At 37.3% G+C, this 20,607-nt stretch overlaps 1 protein-coding gene and 1 long non-coding RNA gene across 5 annotated transcripts; one reads left to right on the top strand and one right to left on the bottom strand.

Annotated features, from left to right (window-relative positions):
- Nucleotides 1-498: 498 nt before the first annotated feature.
- LOC131315896 (uncharacterized protein At4g28440-like) lies at nt 499-3,966 on the bottom strand. The gene is made up of 2 exons (XM_058345126.1): nt 3,481-3,966; nt 499-953 (listed from the first exon to the last, which is right to left on the bottom strand). The coding sequence occupies exons 1-2, from the start codon at nt 3,743-3,745 to the stop codon at nt 763-765; spliced, it is 456 nt and encodes a 151-aa protein (XP_058201109.1). The 5' UTR covers nt 3,746-3,966; the 3' UTR covers nt 499-762.
- Nucleotides 3,967-7,068: 3,102 nt separating this feature from the next.
- On the top strand, nt 7,069-17,401 carry LOC131315898 (uncharacterized). Of its 4 annotated transcripts, XR_009196935.1 has the most exons (5): nt 7,069-7,235; nt 8,481-8,686; nt 9,553-9,684; nt 17,017-17,255; nt 17,357-17,401. It is a non-coding gene; the product is annotated as an uncharacterized LOC131315898 (long non-coding RNA). The 4 variants fall into 4 exon arrangements; XR_009196932.1 differs by lacking the exon at nt 17,357-17,401 and having other exon boundaries at nt 8,543-8,686; nt 17,017-17,324; XR_009196933.1 differs by lacking the exon at nt 17,357-17,401 and having other exon boundaries at nt 17,017-17,324.
- Nucleotides 17,402-20,607: the final 3,206 nt, after the last annotated feature.

Here is a 20,607-nt window from a genome sequence, read left to right as displayed (position 1 = left end):
TAAATAAATTCCGAAGTACCCAAAAAAAAAATAGAAAAGCCAGAACGAATAAAACTTAAATCCATTAAACAATTCTAACTTGCTCAACGAAAATCCAAATTTGTCCAAAAAGAAGAAAGGTATAGAGATGGAAAAGCATTGGCAAAGAACTGCATCCAATATCAGCCCACAAAACAGTGTTATACGTATAGATCATGAACCTATGATATTGACTGAACTAGAAACTGTACAAAACCTGATCCTCCTGCAGGAATGAGAGGCCTTTACCTAATAGAACTACTTGTACTCAGCTAGTCAACATTCGTAGAATCTAGTAATCTACTGCAGCCAGAAAGTACAAGATCAATAACGAGCAACACATCACAGCGCAAAAAACCGATGAAACCTCACCTCATCATCCCTTACATGAAGCGAAGCAAAACAAAACAAAACTCATTTCACAACCGTAAAAAATAAAATTCAACCCATAAAATAAAACAAACCATCACCTGCAAACAATTGGAACTGCAAGCTTAAACATATATTATAAGCATGCCTAGCACATCAAAGTTCACCGACATCAAGCACAATTCTTTTTGCATACCAACCAGAGAACTGACATTGGCTTCCTACTACATGTTAAGATCATGCTCGATCTAGCGCATTTGTATACTAAACCATATACCAGTAACAAAAAATGTACCCGCAGTAAAACAAATCATTAGCTTGCCAAAGTTCATAAATACTTGGATACCAAAAACTTCGACTTCCAAGAAATTCCAATCATTCTTCGACGACACTGACCAATTCATACTCGACAAGAGACAGGTTGTTATCCTCTTTAACTACGAACTTTTCTGGCTCAGTGACCTCAACGCGGCCCCATTTGTCAACAGCAAGCCTCATAGACCCTTTAAACATGTCAATCTTTGCGTTACGAAGAATAACAGTGGTGCCTGGTTTCATAAGGTCAACTGCAAAAAGAGGAAGCTATATTTTAGTGGAAAAGAAGAAGGTACTATCAGCACCACAAAGAAAACTAGAAAAGGCAAACCACCACCCATGGAAGCTCTAACAAATTTTTCAATTTTTTTTGGTAAATAGCTCTAACAAATTTTCTTGAGTAGGAAATCAATTTAGCAAACAAGAATAAAAGACCTCACAACCTGTTTGTTAAGGGTCATTGGCAGAGGGATATAAGACCACCTTGATATGGCAATCGGGGGTGCACAAATCCGGGAGTTGTTAACGCCTTTGAACCCGAATATGATATCCGGGGAATCGTTTCAACTTTTATCCCCTTGAGATTAAATTTTCACATCTTACGCACAAATCAATAATAATCCCCCTTCTATATCCGGCCTCTACTCACAGAAATGGCATTATTACTTACAAAAATGCCATTATTATTACAGAAATGCCATTCACCTCCACCTACTCAAATCCATCCATATATCCCTCTTCCTAAAAGATACCCAACCAAATCCTGTATAACTAATCACCCATCTGCAATAATCTCCCCTCCTACTATATCCCCGTCTTATTGTATACTCTCGTATCCCTTCACAACTTATCCCACTAACAAATGAGCCATTAAAGTTCTAATCAATGCTTCAAAAGAGAAAAAGGACAACTCATAATTTGGAGGATAAGCAAAACAAATGTGATGAAATACACGAAACAAGCGTGCTCAGATGAACCGTATTAGGAAATTCCATTAAAGATTTTTGCCCGTTTGGACAACTAAAAGAGAGAAATACTGAAAAACTTACCACTTCATGAGATTCCAAATATATAAAAGTAAAGGCAACATAATTCAAAAACCACTTTCGGATGATCTAAGCCTCAATAAGAACCGATAATCTACTAATCTCAGATATAAATACCGGTAAGCTCCAATTTTGACCAGAAAGCACCTTAGATTATATACCCCCCATTTAATTCTAAGAAATATTCCAACTGCAAATCCCCAACTGATATGCTATCTTGAATTCATGTTTACATGCAAAAACTTGTATTAAAAAGTTCCAAGAGTCTGACGGGCGGTCAAGCGAATTTAAAACAGGGTCAATAAATAGAATGTCACGCATACACCGAAGGTAAATTTCTCTTGTTAAAAGTAAGTTTAAGAGCACTCCAAATTGGTGACATTGTTTTTTCCATCCATGTCATTATTGGACAGTTAAAAAGGAGGCAGTTTTTATAGATACTGAACGAGGGAACGTAGGATTACTACAGTTTCATAAAGCTGAGGGGGGATAGTCTGTAATTTCTAGAAACTTGAGGTCCTAACAGAAGTTACAGCATAGCATATCATTCATGTAATCCAGGTAAATATCTGATGGAATCGAGTAACGAAACCAGAAAAGCTTTACTCAAGTACTAGCCCAGTTCATTTTTTTCTGGTAGGACCGTAGGGGCATTAACTTTCTCGTCAACGCTGCAAAACATTTGAGTAGTTTTGCAAATCAAGCATGATGATCAGTTGAGCTGTATTTGGATTCGCGTTTAAAGACTTGACATATGTGTTGTCAACTAAACAAAGGAATACAGTACGCATGCAAAGAGCTTCAAACTCATCCGAATCTGCATCATTATTCGTAAGCACTTTCTTCATAATTTCAACATGAACCGACAAAATCAACCTATATTGAACGGTCGATTGGAATCTAACAGTCTACAAACCAAATACATAAACAATTAAACCCTAAGCTCCTCTTTGATAAAATAACACCATATACACACAAGTATTGCATACACAACATATCAACATCAAACCCCAACTTTGTAAGCATATATATAAATATAATGACGCACAACTGCACACTCTGTGATCAAGCAACCTTGAAATGGGATCATCAATAGTAGTGTACTAGACAGCCATAAACCACAGAGCAACACGCGTACACAGGGGCGGTCCCAAGAGGGTGCAAGGGGGGACTCAGGCCCCTGCACAACTCCCACTACTCTTGCGTATTGCACTAATTTCTAGGTTAATTAGGAAAGATACTCTCACGTCTTCAACTTTGCATGTGTGGGGTAAAAAACCTCAAAATTTCAAGTTATCAATCATTTTTTTAGGTTGCATGTATAAAATTTATGCAGTGGCTGCGCACATACACGTGGTATCATCTTTTCTTCGGACATCGCAAGTAGCAATATGTACTTATAAAATAAATATTTTATTATAAATATGAAAATACACGTGATTTGGGTCCCTACTAAACAAAAATCCTGCCACCGCCAATGTGCGTATACATAGATATACATCAGTTAGCTTGCTGACCACAACTCATCTAGTAGAGAAATGAGCAACTTTACAACAAAACTCAGCTCCATACACAAGTGCAAATGTTTTGACGATTTATTGCTTGCCCTCATTTCTGACTAGGTTATTCGCCAAATAGTAAGGGACGACCTTAACACTAAGACTTAGCAGTGTGTGTATGTGTGTATATACATACACATGTGCATGCATACGGATAGAGAAAGAGAGAGGACCTTGTTCGTTACGGGCGGTGAAGAGAATGGTGCCGGTCTCGTCCCCGACGAGGCACTCGGCGATGCGAGCTTGACCACCACCGCCCTTTCCAAGTAGCTGAGAGTTGTTACGGCTCTTCTTCTGTTGTGAAACGGCGTTGGCACTGACTACTTTAACGGTGAGGGTGTGGCCGTTAGTCCCTGGCTTCAAGTGATCCACCTTCACGAACACCGGCTTCCGCTTCGGGACCGAACTGCCTCCACCGCCGTTCGCCGTCGATGCCATGTAAAGTGCAGGTGATGAGGGTGGACGGCTGTTATGGTTTGTGTTTTGGCTCTGGGTTTTTTTCTTCCAATGTGCAAACCCTAACCCTAAAAATCTCAGCACGGGATTTTGGGATTTATCGGATGGGAAAGATGGGATAGCGCACTCAGTAGGGGGAGTGTGGTTTCTGACACGACGACGTATTGTGCCGCCAAAAGAGACGACAATCTTTTACATAGAATGACCACAAAACAAAAATATGGTACGACCAAATAGGCATTCAGTCCAACTTACGGCACCCTAAACTAACTCTGGAACCATAAATTCAAGGTCCGTTACCGAAGAGCCCCACCTAAAGCCAGAGTACATGCTAAACATAACAATTTTTACACTTTTGTTTCATCGGTAATTGGTGATGTGTAATTTTAATGTAGTCGTAAGCGCACTAATCATATGAATAGTTATGTAAGAGATAAGTTGAATTCACATAAACTTATATTGATTCAACCCTAACCCAGTTAACCAAAGAGTGGTTTATTTGTAATCTAATAAATAAATAATGACAAAAAAAGCAATTAAGCGATGGTAAAAAAGTAGGTAGTGGTCAAAAATTGAGAAAAGTAATTAAGGATTTGAAATCCACACTCATAAATATCTATTGACTAATCTTATGCAATAATTTTTCCTACGATTCTACACAGTAATTTAGGGGTCAATCTTAATTGTTGTGCATAATATCGCTAAGCCCTTTTATTTACAACACAAATATGTTCTTCTGCTTCAATGTTTAAGACCAAAATCATAAATTGTATCAGTAACTACAAATCACAATACATACCTAATGCGTAAACACTAGTAACTTCGATAATAACCAAGCAACTCTACTGACAAGAAAATACCAAATCATAGCGAAAAAATGACATTCAGATTGAATACATATCCGAATTTCACATATATTACTTTATTGAGTCAAGATCATTAAGTTGGCAATGGGGCGGGTGGATACATATCCTGATCCACCGCCCCTATCCAATCCCCATTCCCACCACAATCTCTATCGCATACGCTTTTTAGTCTCAATTCCATCTCAAACGGGAAACAAGAATTCCTACAGAGAATTGGGAATCCAAACCAAAAAAAAAAAGGAAAGATAGATTTCAATCAAGATGATTATGTTATTTAGAACAAAACTGGTTAAATGGATGTAAAAAATTATGGACCAAAAATTAAGACTCTTAATCCAATCTTATTCTACCAATAAATTCTCTTGGGATTCATAGATTGTGAGCACATTGTCCATAACAGATTCACAAAACTCATTAACACAAACTAGGCTAAAAGAGCGTAAAAGGTCTAAAAATACTTATATACTAATAATATTTTGGTAGATATAAGACGGGGATTTGGGATGTGTACGTGACAATTACAGACACATATTCACCCCTACCCGTTTACCGAATTTTTTTTTTCAAAATTCAACTCCGAATCCTACTCAATCCCCAAAATATCTCCAAATTCCCAATCTGAACGGGTAGCAGAAAATAAGAGAAAATAATTATAAGAAAAATGAGAGAGAAATTGAGAGAAAAGTAAAGTTAAAATTTAAAATCTTCCCCTTTTTTTTTTAAGAACCAAATAAAGGAAGGGGAAAATTTTAAAATCTTCTCTTCCTCTCCACAAGTTTTGAATGGGGCCTACATCTTTCCACAGGTTTCTTATAGAGTCTACAGCCTTCCACAAGTTCCAAATGGAGTCTAAATTTTAAAAATTGACGAAAAAAAGAGCTAGGTATATAATAAGAGAGGGATAAAGAAGTGGATATAAGTGGAGGGGAAATTATTTTATGAGAGGAGTATATAAGTTAATTGGTTGGTTAGTTTGTTGATAAGAGAGATATGAAGGGTTGGATAGTATCATACTAATATATAATGTTGTAAATTTCCTTCTTTTTTTCTCCCTTTGGAGCATCTCCGCTCCTTACTCAAATTTTTATTTAAATCTAAGTAAAAGCTTCATTTGATATGAAGCAATCCAATGGGTAAATACAAATCTATGTATAAATTTGAGTAAATGTTTTATTAATGACATAGTCGTAAATTTGAAGGGGAGAAAATAGTCTTCAAAATTTGAGTAAGAATTTGGTTCAAACCAAATTTGGCAAAAAATTTGAGTAAAATTAGAATTTGGTACGAGTTTGAGTAAGGAGTGAAGTGGTTTTTTGAGTGATTTTTACTCAAATTTGAGTAAAGGGTGGAGATCAGCCTTAACCCATTTTAAGACTCAAATTCAAAAATTGGGTAAAAATCACAAAAATCCCTCTCCAATCCTTTACTCAAACCCTTTCCCATTATAGGTTTTACCCATTTCCCTCCCAAATTTAGGACAACTTTTGCCTTGACTCATTTTTTGCAATGGCTAGTTAGAGAGAGCCCTAGCTGGAGCTTCTGTCTTTCGTCGGAGCCGGTCAACCTTTGCTAGAGTTGTTGAGTTGCCGACCGTTGAAGCTATCTTCGCTAGATTTGTCGTCTAATCTTTGAGTTGCCGGAGTTGTGTTTGTCGGAGATTTGTGCCGTCGAAGCTTTGTGTTGCTTGAAGCTGGACGCCGATCGTTGCCGAAGGTGCAAACAAAGAAGAAGATGTAGAAAGAGAAAGTGGTGGTTTAGATTGTGAGGAGACGAAGAAAAAGGCGAAGACGTGATCTGTTTTGATTGGCTCTATTTACCATTCTGCCAATAAAAATTAAAAATATATATATCCAGGTAAAATTTGGGTTTGATTATTGGATATATGCCTACCCAAAATGGGTTTTTATTCAAAATTTAAATTAAATTTGGGAAAAAGATGGGTGAGGGCGGTTAGAGCATCTCCAGCCTTGACCCATTTTAAGACTCAAATTTAAAAATGGGGCAAAAATCACAAAAATCACTCTCCAATCTTTGACCCAAACCCTTCCCCATTTTGGGTTTTACCTATTTTTTTGTCCAAATTTGAAACAACTTTTGCCTTGACTCATTTCTCCAACGGCTAGTTAGAGAGAGAGAAAGAGAAAGAGGGAGGAGGAGGGAGGGAGAGAGAACCTCGTCGGCAGTGGCGGCAGGCCGAGGGCCGGCGGTCTGAGAGGTGATGCAGAAAGTGGCAATGGCGTTGTGACCTCTAAGCCGTCTAGGGTCCCTCAGAGTCGTCGTTATCTTCTGGCCTCCGATGATGATGAACGAGTTTTAGAGTTGATTGTTTTATCTTATTTACCATTATGCCATTAAGAATAAAATGTATATATATTTGGGTAAAATTTGGGTTTGATCGTTGGAGATTGTCTATCCAAAATGGGTTTTTACCTCTTACTCCTCTTATCGACCCACATCTCCACTCCCCCGTTCTCCCCTTCCACCCCACCGCCCTCAACCTCAAACCCACCTCTACTCTCCGCATCTCACCCGTGTCTCCAAAGCATGGAAGAAGATGGCGGTGGATCTGAGATTGGAAGAAGATGACAGCAGCATCCTCAATCCAAGTAACAATGCTCTCTCTCTCTATACGTATCATATAAAGATACATCGCGACACATACTGTCATAGTGTCATAGATGCAAACCCCTGTTTGGTTCTTTCGTTAGCCAGTGGGTTTGATAAATAAGTGATTCTTGAACACATTCTCGAATATTTCATTTTAGAGTTACGTATTTTCTTTTCTTTTCTTGCCATAATGCTTGTTGAGAAGAAAGAAAACCATCAAACAGGGCATTCATCGCAGAGTTGGAAAGGGTTTGTTTCATTTATAATCTTGAATCTTGGTGTTCATGCCCCTGTTTTTATTTTTTTCATGGATTTTATTACTGGAGTAGACAAATATCAATTCCTTCAAGATTGAAACGCTTTAGTACATGATAACGATTCTTACAGCACAAATATCTGCTTTCCCCTGTTTTTCTGTTTTTCGATTTTAATCTTCAAATGGGTATTCAAGATTCTGTTTCATGAACTATTATTATCCCATGATTCATGTCCACTGTGATTAGGAATTTTGGGTTTCGCTTTATGAAATTCTTAGTTGAACTTGTAGCATTTAGGGTTTTTAATGGGTTTTATTTGAGAAACCTAATTACGATGCCTGGAGTGGAAGGGGTTTTTGCTTCATTTATTTCGCAATCAATCAGGTTTTCATTGGATGTCTTTAAGGCTGTGCGTTTGGATATTGGATCTGTTCACGGGAAAGGAAATAAAATTGTTTTGGAAGGAAATAAAATTGTTTTGGAAGCTCTTTTTGCCCTTTTCCCCTTTGTTTTCCTTTTTCCTTATGCAAATTCCTAAAAAATTAGAGGATCAGGTTCTTAAACTTGATTGCTTTCAGAACTTTGGTTCAAATTCCAACTTCTTAGTTTGACCAGTAGTTTGCATATATGCATTCCAGGATACGTATCAAGACAAATGCAAAGTAATTAGGGTCCACTAGGTTATCTGAATTCCTTGTTTTGTATTGTGTGAATGATTCCTACTTAGTACTTACAAGACTCTCTTTGAGAAAAAACTTATGTTGCATTTGATCGGAGATTTCCCTCTCTCTTTAAATAAAGCAAGGGTTCACAAAACAATGAGTCAAATGACATTGATGATGGTAATTTATTTTTGTCTACTTTATAAACTGGGAGTGCTATACGACTTGATGAATTTACCAATCCTAAACTTATTATATTTGGTTTTGTTGTTTATTATGTCTTGAGTTGGCATAGTTAAGTTAAAAGTGATTTTAATGAATTTAGGGAGCCATTTTGAAGAAGGTAAAAGGTTGTGCTCTGACTTGATCAATTGATGTTGCGGCTAGGAATGACGATCATGGACGGAGCTGAGGCTAGGAACAACGATCATGGACAGAGTTACCTTGTTGAGTTGCGTATTGGGATCGGTATGTTGCCGTCGATTGGAGCTTTTCTGTTCCTTAGAAGAGATGATTGTTGCTAACTTTTAGGTACTTCATTGCATATACATACCAGAGTAGAGTATTTATTGATTATATATGTATCTATGGTCGTTTTTCATGATCTTGTTAGCTGAGGAAGATCATTCTATTTGTTTGATTTTTTGTTGCTGGTCATCTAGGGTTCACTGTGTGTTCTGTTGTAATTTTTAGACTTTTCAAAGATTTGATTTTTGTGTAAAAAGAAAGAATTGAGTTTGTTACTTTCGAGGTAAGAATAGTAGATTGCTTCAGTTTTTTGCAAAACAAATGAAACAAAATCCCTTACCCACCCCCCCCCCCCCCAAATGTTGGTAAGGAAAAAGAAGAGCTCCCCATGAGGCATATCTAATCCAGTGTAATGTGATGATAAACGAATTGTAATAATTGCAGTTAAGAAAATGATAAGAGAAAATGTTGAAATGCCCCCCTTTTGAATTTTGAGGTTAAAGTGGTATTTTTTGGTGCACCATCTTCGATTTATGGGAATTTTCAGATGTGAAGTATACGCTAACTAGGTGTGGAGAAAGTGGGCTGTCAAACAGAATAAATTAATGATGCTCAGAATCGAGAACATTTGAACAAGTGATGGAAACAGTTTGATTGCTAGGATGATATGGGCTCCTCCTAGATGTAATTCGCCACAAACTAGAGTTTTTGGGTTAGCTGCCTTAAATATATATTGGCTTTTGTTTGTGCGAGGACTGTTAGCCTGAAAAAACCTTAAACCAAAAGTTCTCCGTTGTGCTCATCGTTTGACATGATAAAACCTAGAATCAATCTGTTGGATACCAAGTAATTATATTGTTCACTTCTTCCTTACAAATCTATTGGGGAAGATATTATCATTCATATTTTGTTGGCATGTAATTTTATAGGCTGAAATAGAGCAAGTGTACTTTTGGGAGTTGAAGAGGAAGATATGGCAATAGAAAAGGAAGAAGGTTTACCTCATGCTCTATTCGGTAGCGGCAATGACCGTGCAAAATAACTTCACACTTCTCCTTCAGGTTCGGCTTCTAATTGTCTTCTTCCTTGGGACTTTGAATCTGTTGGTGTTGATGTCTATGAAGTAATACTATACATCCAATTTAATTATCATACGCTTCTAGAAATTTGCACGGTGTATTACCCCATTCCCAACAGAATATTGATGTCTTCCTTATGAATTGAAATCTGCTGCATTTTCTGTGTGGGCTAAACGTAAATACGATCGCTTGATGGGTGTGTTGTGATTATGGATAATTGGATGATGGGTCTTGCTCAAATTTTCTCAATGTTCTAGAAATCGCTAGGAGCTAGTCGGGCGGAAAAGGAGTGCCTAGCGTCTAGGAGCCGACTAGTCGGCTGACTAGCACTTAGGCTAGGACTAGTCGTCTAGGAGCCGACTAGTCGGCTGACTAGCACCTAGGCTAGGACTAGTCAGCTGACTAGCACCTAGGCTAGGACTAGTCAGCACTAATCGGCCGACTTTTAGTACACTTCTCAAATTTATGTATATCCATTTTAGGGTCTATATATGTATATAGTACTGATTTGCAGTGGGTTTTGAGTAGGTGTTCAATTGACTAGGTCTTATTTTGTTAAATATTACTTAGTTGTGTCAAGTACTTCTTAATTTGTCACGTTGGGGGGTGTGTGACACACATACGCATAATCCACAAAATACATTCTAATTCACGAACTTCAAGTGTGTGCGCCCCTGATGGATTAAGAAAATAACCATTAGAAGAAGTATATAGAAAAAATGGACTGATTAGGGCAAACTAGAATTCAGATCATAAACGGAAAAAAGGACTAAATATTCGTAACATTTTTTAGCCATGGAAAGAAAGATAACTCACATTGCCTGAACTCTTCGAGAGATGCACCACTGCATTGCCCATAAACCTTAGAAGATGCATGCGCTGATTACCATAGGTGTGAACAAATGTGGGGTCTTCGTATACAGCACGCAACGGAGTATTCGTGGCAATTCTATCACTCCAATGGGACTGTCCCCCAAACCATGGAAGGCTTAAGCAATCCATTGCTCTGAAGAAGTCGTCTTTTTTGGTTGAAGATAAAAAATCTATATCATCACGAGCACTTTTTAGAAGATCATTCCTCTCATTTGGTTCCCGAAGACTTGCATGATCACGGATATGATCTTGACGTCGACTGTCACGTAAAATAACCCCAGTTAGTATAAGATAAACATCAATTTCAGCGAAAGCAACTAACTAAGTAATTGTGACTTTTAGCACAATCTAACAATTGGATATTAATTCCCCAACAACTATAGAATAAAAAATTAAATATTATCAACTACACCTTTCACCAATTAATTCAGGAATCCAACACTTAAAAAGAAGTATTACCAATTATCTTCAAAGAGGATTAATATCTCTTTCTCAGTTATATTTAAAGAGAACAAAATATCTTTGTCCTCAATGGTAATGTTGACATGTTTATAATTAAAGAATATTATTGCGTTGTTAGAAGTTTTCTCAATTTGAGAATCTACAATAAAAAATCTATAGGCACCACCATTGTGGGCATATCCAACAAATAGGAGTTAGATTCTAGTAAGTTCAGGAATAGAGAACTTACCTTCATCTCCCAAATTATCCTTGAGGTGGCTTAGTTCTACAGGTATGTTAAACTGATCATATATTCTATCGATCAATCCCAGAACACGGATCTGTAGTCTTGATTCTACGTGTTGCGGTTCAAATTCTGGAGCTCAATACCAATGAACTTTGGATCATTGTTAACCATGACGATATCATCTATGAGAAACTCATTCAGAGAACTGCGTGTCTCATGAAGACTCTTTACGTACTTGAAAATTGAACTGATCATGCATAACAAAAGAAAATATAAATCAAGCATTGTATAGTAAAAGAAAATCATCTCATTTATCATAAGTAAAACGTTAACCTAATTAGATTTCATACGTGGGGATGAACATAAAGGCATTGACCACTATATGGAACCGTTCTTGAATTAAAATCTCTTGTTTGCCTTAGACCATCGATATACTCCTCCAAATGCATTGAATAGTGCTCGTACATGATGAAATTGCGTCACTCATCTCCACCAAACGATCTCAAGAGGTTGGGATGCGTGTTCGATAAGGAGGCTTTCATAACGGCATTGAAAGTCTGTGCATGATCATACTCCATAGTTCAATGCTGTTATGGAAGCCTCCTTATCGAACACTCATCCCAACCTCTTGATATTGTTTGGTGGAGACGGTGGACGCAATTTACTCATCCCAACCTCTTGATATTGTTTGGTGGAGACGGTGGACGCAATTTTGTCATGTACGAGAACTATTCAATGCCTTTGGAAGAGTAAATCGATGGTCTAAGGCAAACAAAGATTTTAATTCAAGAGCGGTTCCATATATTGGTCAATGCCTTTATGTTCATCCCCACGTACGAAATCTAATTTGGTTAGCATTTTACTTATGTTAAATGAGACGATTTCCTTTTACTGTACAATGCTTGATTTATATTTTCTTTGTTATGCATGAACATGTCAATTCTCAAATATGTAAGGAGTCTTCACGAGGCAGGCAATTCTCTGAATGGGTTTATCATAGATGATATCGTCATGGTTGACGATGATCCAAAGTTCATTGGTATTGAGCTCCAAAATTTGAACTGCAACACAGAGAATCAACACTACAAATCCGTTTTGGAACGGATCAATAGAATATACGATTAGTTTAATATACGTGCAGAGGTAAGCCGCCTCAAGGATGATTTGGGATGGAGATAAGTTATCCAATGGTGGTGTCTATAGATTTCGCGATGTAGATTTTTAAATTGAGAAAACATCCAACAACGCAATAGTATTCTTTTTTTAATTATAAATATGTAGGCATTACCATTGAGGACAAAGATGTTTTGTTCTCTTTTAACTATAATTGGGAAAGAGATATTAAATCTTATTTGATGATAATTGGTAATACTTCTTTTTAAGTGTTGGATTCTTGAATTGATTAGTAAAAGGTGTAGTTGGTAATAGTTTATTTTTTATGCTATAGTTGCTAGGGAATTAATAGCATTGTACTGAAAGTCATAATTAGTTACTTGCCTTTGTTGAAGTTGATGTTCATCTTATACTAACTAGGGTTATTTTACATGATAGTGGTCGTCAAGATCTTTTTTGTGATCATGCAAGTCTTTGGGAACCAAATGAGAGGAATGACCTTCTAAAACGTGCTCGTGATGATATAGATTTTTTTTATCTTCATCCGAAAAAGACGACTTCTTCAGAGTAGTGGGTTGCTTGAGCCTTCCATGGTTTGGGGGACAACCCCATTGGAGTGATAGAATTGCCACTAACACTCCGTTGGGTGCCGTATACGAAGAGCTCACATTTGTTCACACCTATGATAATAGGGGCATGCATCTTCTAAGGTTTATGGGCAATGCGGTGGTGCATCTCTCGAAGAGTTCGGGCAATTTAAGTTATATTTCCTTCCATGGCTAAAAAATGTTTCGAATATTTAGTCCTTTTTTTTTTTTTCATTTATGAACTTAATTCTAGTTTGCCCAATCAGTCCATTTTTTTTCCATTTACTTCTTCCAATGGTTATTTTCTTAATCACATTGGTGGGGGTGCACACACACTTGAAGTTCGTAACTAAGAATGTATTTTGTGGGTTATGCGTATGTGTGTAACCACACACCCCAACATGACAAATTAAAAAGTACTTGAGTCAACTAGTAATATTTAACAAAATAAGACCCTAGTCAATTGAACACCTACTAAAAACCCCCACTGCAAATCAATACTATATACATATATAGATCAAAAAGTGGGGCCAATATCCCAACCCCCCTCTTACCTACTCACCCTCATGAACCATGCTCAATGGCAAAAGAATATGGAGACCCACTTTTCTTTTTCTTCCGCCGCTCCCTTTTTAACTCTTTCACACATCAAAATATATATCACCACCACGTGGAGAATACTCACTCAAAATGCACACTACCTCACACTTAGCCCTCACTCCCCTCTTAATTCCATGCATGCATGCACATCCAATTCCTTAGCTCACTCTTTTGTCATTTACTGTGTTTTCGTATTCTTACACAAATGCACCAAAGATCACCCCAATTACCTCCACGTGAACTGTACCCAATGTTCTAAAAGTTGTCAGGTGGTCAGCCACCTTCAAGTGATTAATTGGTGCTTATTAATTTGTAATTGGTGATTAATCGTTAGTCGGACCTAATCGGATAGGCCCCCGCCAATGATTAATTCCTTGTTTTAGAAGACTGATTGTACCACGGAATCCCTTTTTTTTTGGTCATGCGCGTGTAGTACTAGTTTGTATAAAAATAGTATCCAGAAAATTATTTTGACATGAGCATTACAATGTGACTTGTCTCTTTAGTTGATATAGATAAACTTAGGGCATGTTTGGTTTGATGGAATGGAATTGAGGTTGGAATGGAATTGGAGGAAATGAGATTGGAATATCCTTTCCATTCCCAAGTTTGGTTGTGCTTAGGAATAGTCATTCTCATCCGCAATAGAATAGTGTGACAATAGTAGTTTTTGGGGTGGAAATTGTAATTTTTGGAGTGGCAATAGTAGTTTTTGGATTGGCAATAGTAGTTTTTGGATTGGCAATAGTGAATCTTGGAGTGGCACTAATAATTTTGGTCTGACAAAGAAATGGAATGACAATTCCTTAGTTTTTTTTAGTGGAATGACAATTCCTTAACTAAGGTGAAAAGTGATTCCATTTAGAATGATCATTCCATCATTTCATGGTGAATCAAACATGGGAATAAGCATTCCATGGAATGACCGTTCCATTCCCACGTTGATTCCATCGAACCAAACATACCCTTAATGTTAATTTGATTTTGTTGAATATAAAGGGATGGTTATTCGAGAAGGAGGACATAGACAAGATGTTGACGGCAGCCTTTCCATTCGTCGTGCTTGAATTGCAATGCTGTCTTCTCGAAAAACAGCTAAGTCGCTTCTGGAAAGAGTAATAGGGGTCTCGTCTATACTTAGTCATCTCAACTTTGCCTGTGGTTACTGTGATCAGTCTCCTTGAGGGCGACTTAATGGTTTCATGAAACATGGTAACAGATTATGATGGTGGATGTGGTTTGGATTCACACTGTGTGCCTCTCTTTCGTGTGTTTGAAACAAGCTTGGCTTGTGTGGAACAAAAGAACCTGGTTTTTCTTTATCTTCATCCTAGATTTAATCAGTCTGGACAACTTTGGTACATTTACTCTAGTACTGCTCTTGTTAAATGAAGCTTATGCGTAAACTGAATTTGTTGTGTGGGGTTAGCCGAGATTTCCTTTGTAAATTGTGCTTTTGTTGTTAGATAGAATGCTTTTGCAGGTAGAGAAATGGGAATTTGCGCCTTTGACAGGAACTTGGTTTTTTGAGTAAATTAGTCTTGTTGTCCTCCAGGCAATGAGTAATTTATCTTTTAATTTTGATTTGGTTGTGATTGCAGATGTGCTTGCATTTTAATACCTGTATGCATTGGGTCATTAACGTTGTAATGGATTGAGCCCAACTGTTTTGTGAAGCCACATGAGGTTTGGTTTCTTGGACATTTGGATTAACACAACTTTTTTGTGTGTGAGCCTGCTTAAAAATCTAATCCATGAAAACCCTGATTCCAAGCAATTTGGAGACCCATACGAATTGCTTTGAGTTCGGCGACAAGGCTGGTTGTGTCGCCCACGTGCTGATTGTATCCAAGTATCCAACGCCCATAAGAATCCCAAAAAACCCCTCCGATACCAGCTCTACCTGCTTGAGAATTTGCGCTTCTATAACTCATAGTTCCACTGAAGTCTACAAGGTTCTCCGATGGTTCAATATAGGAGTCAATTAAACAAGGTTCTCTGATGGTTCAACAGTCATATTTTGGCCCAACTAAAACTGACCATTGGATTTGCCACAATTCTGAAATCTTCATTGCTCTGTTTTTCTGTACAGTGTACACCAATTATCAAACCATACTTGTTCTTGAATGATGTAGAAGATTTGGCAATGCCAAACCTTATATGTTGGCAGGAGGTGTTGAGTCTATTGACCATTGGAGATGTTAACAAATGAGACCAAGTCTCATATTTTGGCATTGTTATATTTTTGGCAGTTGTAACTGTAACAGTTATGTTCTGTTCATTGGGCATGATGGCTTTTCACGTATTCCCGAATTCTTTATGAGTTGCAATTGTGAATCTGAATTTCGGGTTCAATAGGAAACCAGATCTAGGTTTGGGTCCATGTGACTGCATATTTTGCTTACAATGGAGATCCTCTAATGGTCTTTGTAATCAATTGCTTATAGAACAGCTACCAACTGTTGCAAGTATTGCTGACCAAAAAAAACTGTTGCAAGTATTCTCCCCGTGTCAAACTTTGACTATCCACTGAGGTGAATTATTGCATTGTAGGGTTTGGTTGTGATCTCAAAACTCGAAGTTACAGGGTGGTTAAAGTCATAAATATCTAGAGTAAGAAAAGAATAGCTAAAATTGCCATATAAGTTGTAGTTTTGAAAGTATTTAGCTGTGTAATACTTGTCGTACCTAGGGCTAGTTTTCTAGTCCATTGCTGATTGTTTCCTTTACATATAGGGATAGCGTTTGCTACTTCATGTTATGCTTTTTTGGTCTGCACATTTGTTTATACATACTCCCATGTAATTAGTGGACGTATGTGTTGCTCCAGTATTTGTCCCAGTATATATATATATATGAAGTAATGCGCTGCTCTTGTGGAAAGGACGCGATTTTTATTTACAACCTTCAGTGTAAGACTGTAAGTAGAACAATCAAGTGTTGGAATATCATTTGTGTAAATATTGCTCAGTTCTTTAGCCAACTTTCGTACTTGTGGTCTGCCAGCGCTGTGAATTATGCAGCAGGAAGGAACAATCTGGGGAGCCACCTGCGCCTTTCGATTTAAGACAGAGAAACAAGTTTGTTCCATCATATGGCATATTAGAATTAGAACACACATAGTGTCAGCAACATGCTTATATGTTTCATATGTTACTGTATCTTGTAAGTTTCAGATGTGTAATTGCTGGATTTTCTCTTGTTCGTTCCAATGCCTTAACCATTTTTTTTGTCAGCTATGGATCTTGTTTTCCGTGTTTCTTCTATAAATGCATGTTCGCCATTTTTGACTTGGTCACAATGTTTATGCCTAAACAGTGCAATATTCTAGCTTTTTTTTTTTTTTTGGGGGGGGGGGGGGTTCGGGACCATCACTTTCTGATTGCGTCCATTGCCCTCTGATGATAAAATGACAGCCTGTCTATTAAAATGAATTAATTGTTTGTGTCGTAGGTTATTCCAAGCAGAAAACGAGGGAGGCGAGTCTAGAGAGTCTCGGGCAACTCAACATTTGATTGCTGGTGAGTCAAAACGGAAGGTGCAGGGGCGGATTGTTGATGGATCCAAAAGAAATTTATCAAGTGAAGGGCCAAACTCGTCTTCCGATAGGTTTAATGGGTTTGGGTTTAGATAACAACTCTTGTCCAAGGAGGAATTGGCCTGTGTGTTTCCTGGCTTCTAAACCTAGGAAGGTTAGTATATCAGGACATATATAGAACTAGAGTTCCGATGGGGTACAATTGTTCACCTGCCTTATATTAGGTATCTACGTTTGTGTTCATTGCTTTTTCAGTTTGATCAAATCCACATGTTGAAAGGGATTAGTCAAGGTGTGTTTACAGTAGAAAACAAAGATCTCTGGTACCAAGTAGAAAAACAAAAAACGAGAGCAAATGATAATTTGCTATGTTTGGGGAAGCACAACGGAATACGTTGGAATATAAGTGTGTGTAGGAGACAACAAAGAACATAAATGGAGATGTACAACCTTCGGGTTGTACAGAGCCCCCAAAGAGCACACGTGCCTAAACACTCAACAATATACTCTTAATATATTTTTTGAAGTTAGCCAAGATATTATATATTACTAACTAACTCGAACACTTCTAACATATATATGACACTCTTATCACGTACCTAGTCAAGTACACAAACCTAGATAATAAATACATTCATGAATGACCTTTAGGCTAAGTACATGAAGTACTAATTAACTCTTGAACTAACAATTGACTCGACCCTTAAACTCCGCACACACAAAGATACAAAATACATGTACTTTGAATATATATATCGAACGCACATAGACTCTTCACATACCAAGCACATGAATCTATGTTGATGATGTATCTAACATTATTATCAATTATAAATTAATTCCAACATTTACTAAGATGGGATGGAGCGCGGAGGCTTCAGAAAGAGTGGCGTGGAAGCTGCGCTTCCTCACTTTTCTACTTGTTTATATCTATAAGTTGATCATGGGGACGGATTCTTCCTCTCAGAAGATAGAGTGTTTTTTTTTTTTTTCCTGCGCAACAAGTAGTCCAAGAGTTGATATCAATCAATCAATCAATCAAAATATATATGCATATACACACACTATACAAATGTGTTTGTGTATTCCCATTCCTAATTTTCTAGATTTCTTATTTTTTCTTATACTAATATTTTACCGGTGCATTTTCAAGTCATATTCAGCCACCAATGGTTGCTCCGAATCAACAAAAGTTTAGCTCTCAACTACAAAAATGCGACACTGTTCATTTATGGAAAACAAGTAGTCACGATGAAAACCATCTTATAAATCTGCTAGAGAGCACAGGGCCATACACAATTTGAAATTAGAATCCTTAAATGCTATGCAGATATATGTAAACAACTGATTAGAAACGTACTGTAAAAAGCATCAAAACATAAAGCCCGCCTCCTTTAATTGGGAGAGAGAAATAGAGAGAGGACCGGCGGTGGGATTTTTGAGGAGTGGGAAATTGTGTATTTTTATAAAAATCACACATTTTAGTTTTGGTTTGTTTTCTTTGTGATCATATATTTTTTCATAATTGCAAATTAGTTATTACTAGCGTTGTGCCCGTTTAATGTGCGGGACAATAAGAAAAGTTTTCATTGCAAATGTGTTTTGCCTTCAAAAGTATCCAAACCCAAACCCCAATCCTAATTTTTAAAATTTTTGATTTTCTTTGTTGAGAGAGAGAGGGAGAGGTGTCAATATAAAAGAAAAATTATTCTATGCTTCTGGGACACCGTTGAGCAGTGCTCCAAGCTCAATCTTCACCACACATTCATGTCTTTCAATGCAAAGAATTGGGGAATAATACTAGCGTACATCAAACACGGGACTTGAAAGAATTAAACTATACTATCTTGTATCAACTAACGTTGTGTCTGTCTGATACACGGGGCCAAAAAAAACACCAATATAAATTTTTTTTTCCATGCATTGAACGAGCACTACGCTAGTGCATAGATAACATATGTAATTTAATTCATCTAATGAAAGCTCACCCATACACTTTTGGGTTTTGCAAGACGGGGCGGTTCCGGGGATACTTAAAAAAACCCTCCAAATCTTAATCTCATAGTTTCCGATCAAATTTTAATGATCCGAGCCGCTCAATGTGTTTAGAACGTGATTTTAAGGGTGCCAAGGAGAAACTGGCAAAAAAACTAATCGGGGGCTTGATTTGAGCAGTTTTTTATTGAACCGTTCAATAAAGTTCAATAAAAAACTGTTCGGATGAAGCCCTTTCTGGTCATTTTTTTTGCTGATTTCTCACGGGCACCCTTAAAATCACGTTCTGATTACATTGAGCGGCTCGAATCATCAAAATTCGATCGAGAACTTGGGAGGTTTTTTTTAAGGGTCTCCGGAACCGCCCCGTTTGCATAAACGATTAGAAATCAAATAAGCTAGCCCAGAAAGGGATCTCTGATGGACTTCTAAAGTTCGGCTTCTGTCTAGCAAAGACCCAAATCCTAACTAACCCATCTAGAGGCACAACCAAATACACTGAGAAGCATTAAGAAAATATAACGAAAAATGTATATTCTAAAGCCGGTTCGGAAAGAAGGATGTTGATTTTGGCACTCCAATTTTGGAGCGCTAGCAATAAATTTTGAAGTGCCAAAATCAAAAATCAAAATTCCGGAAAGAAATACAAGTCGGAGTGGGGAAATCTCTGTTATATATCTTGTCCCACTACAGAATCTCACCTACAAGTCCAATAAGGGAATGACTTCGGCGTCTCCGGTCATTTTGGGGACACCGTAACTTTTGGTATAACAAAACCATTATGAGTATAACCAAAATTCATTACAAGCATAACAGAATTATAACAAAGCATAACCAAAACCACATCAAGGCATAACTTGTTTGTTATGCCTTAGTTGGGTTTGATTATGCCTTGATTGGTTTTTTGAATATTCCTTAGTTATGCCTTGTTTGGGTTTTGTTATGCTTGTAATGGGTTTTAGTTATACTCGTAATGGTAAAGTTATGCCAAAAATTACGGTGTTTCCAAAATGACCGGAGACACCATAGCATCATCCAGTGAATCATTAGAAATTGATTTTGGCACTCCAATTTTGGAGCACCGGCACTAAATTTTGAATTGCCAAAATTAAAATCCCGAAAAGAAACACAAGTCGGAGTCGGAAAAAAAAAACTCTGTTATCTTGTCCCACCACATAAAACTCACCCACAAGTAATCATAGTCATGAATTGTTCATCAATCATTAACGGGAAGCAAATAGACCGATAACAATATACAAACTATACAAGATCATTCTCTAACTCTAATGATATGACAAATACACTATACAAACACACTTTCCAATTACTGATACGCAAAATCACAGGCAATTGCAACTTATTTTCTCATTCTCATTTCCAAAGTTTGTCATGAGCTGATCACATTCTTAAGCTAGTACTCTAGAACATAAACGATTACTTCTTCTATCCTCAAAACATGTGTTTTGAATTCCAACGTTGATTCCATCGAACCAAACATACCCTTAGAGTAA

This window comes from Rhododendron vialii, chromosome 2a, assembly GCF_030253575.1.
Source record: "Rhododendron vialii isolate Sample 1 chromosome 2a, ASM3025357v1".
Taxonomy (NCBI): Eukaryota; Viridiplantae; Streptophyta; class Magnoliopsida; order Ericales; family Ericaceae; genus Rhododendron; species Rhododendron vialii.
This window is presented reverse-complemented; position numbering and strand designations above follow the sequence as displayed.

Coding starts and splice junctions, on each gene's coding strand:
- LOC131315896 (XM_058345126.1), bottom strand. CDS start 3,745: ATGGCATCGACGGCGAACGGCGGTGGAGGCAGTTCGGTCCCGAAGCGG. Junction 954..3,480: donor CACCGCCCGTAACGAACAAG/GTCCTCTCTCTT, acceptor CTCTTTTTGCAG/TTGACCTTATGAAACCAGGC.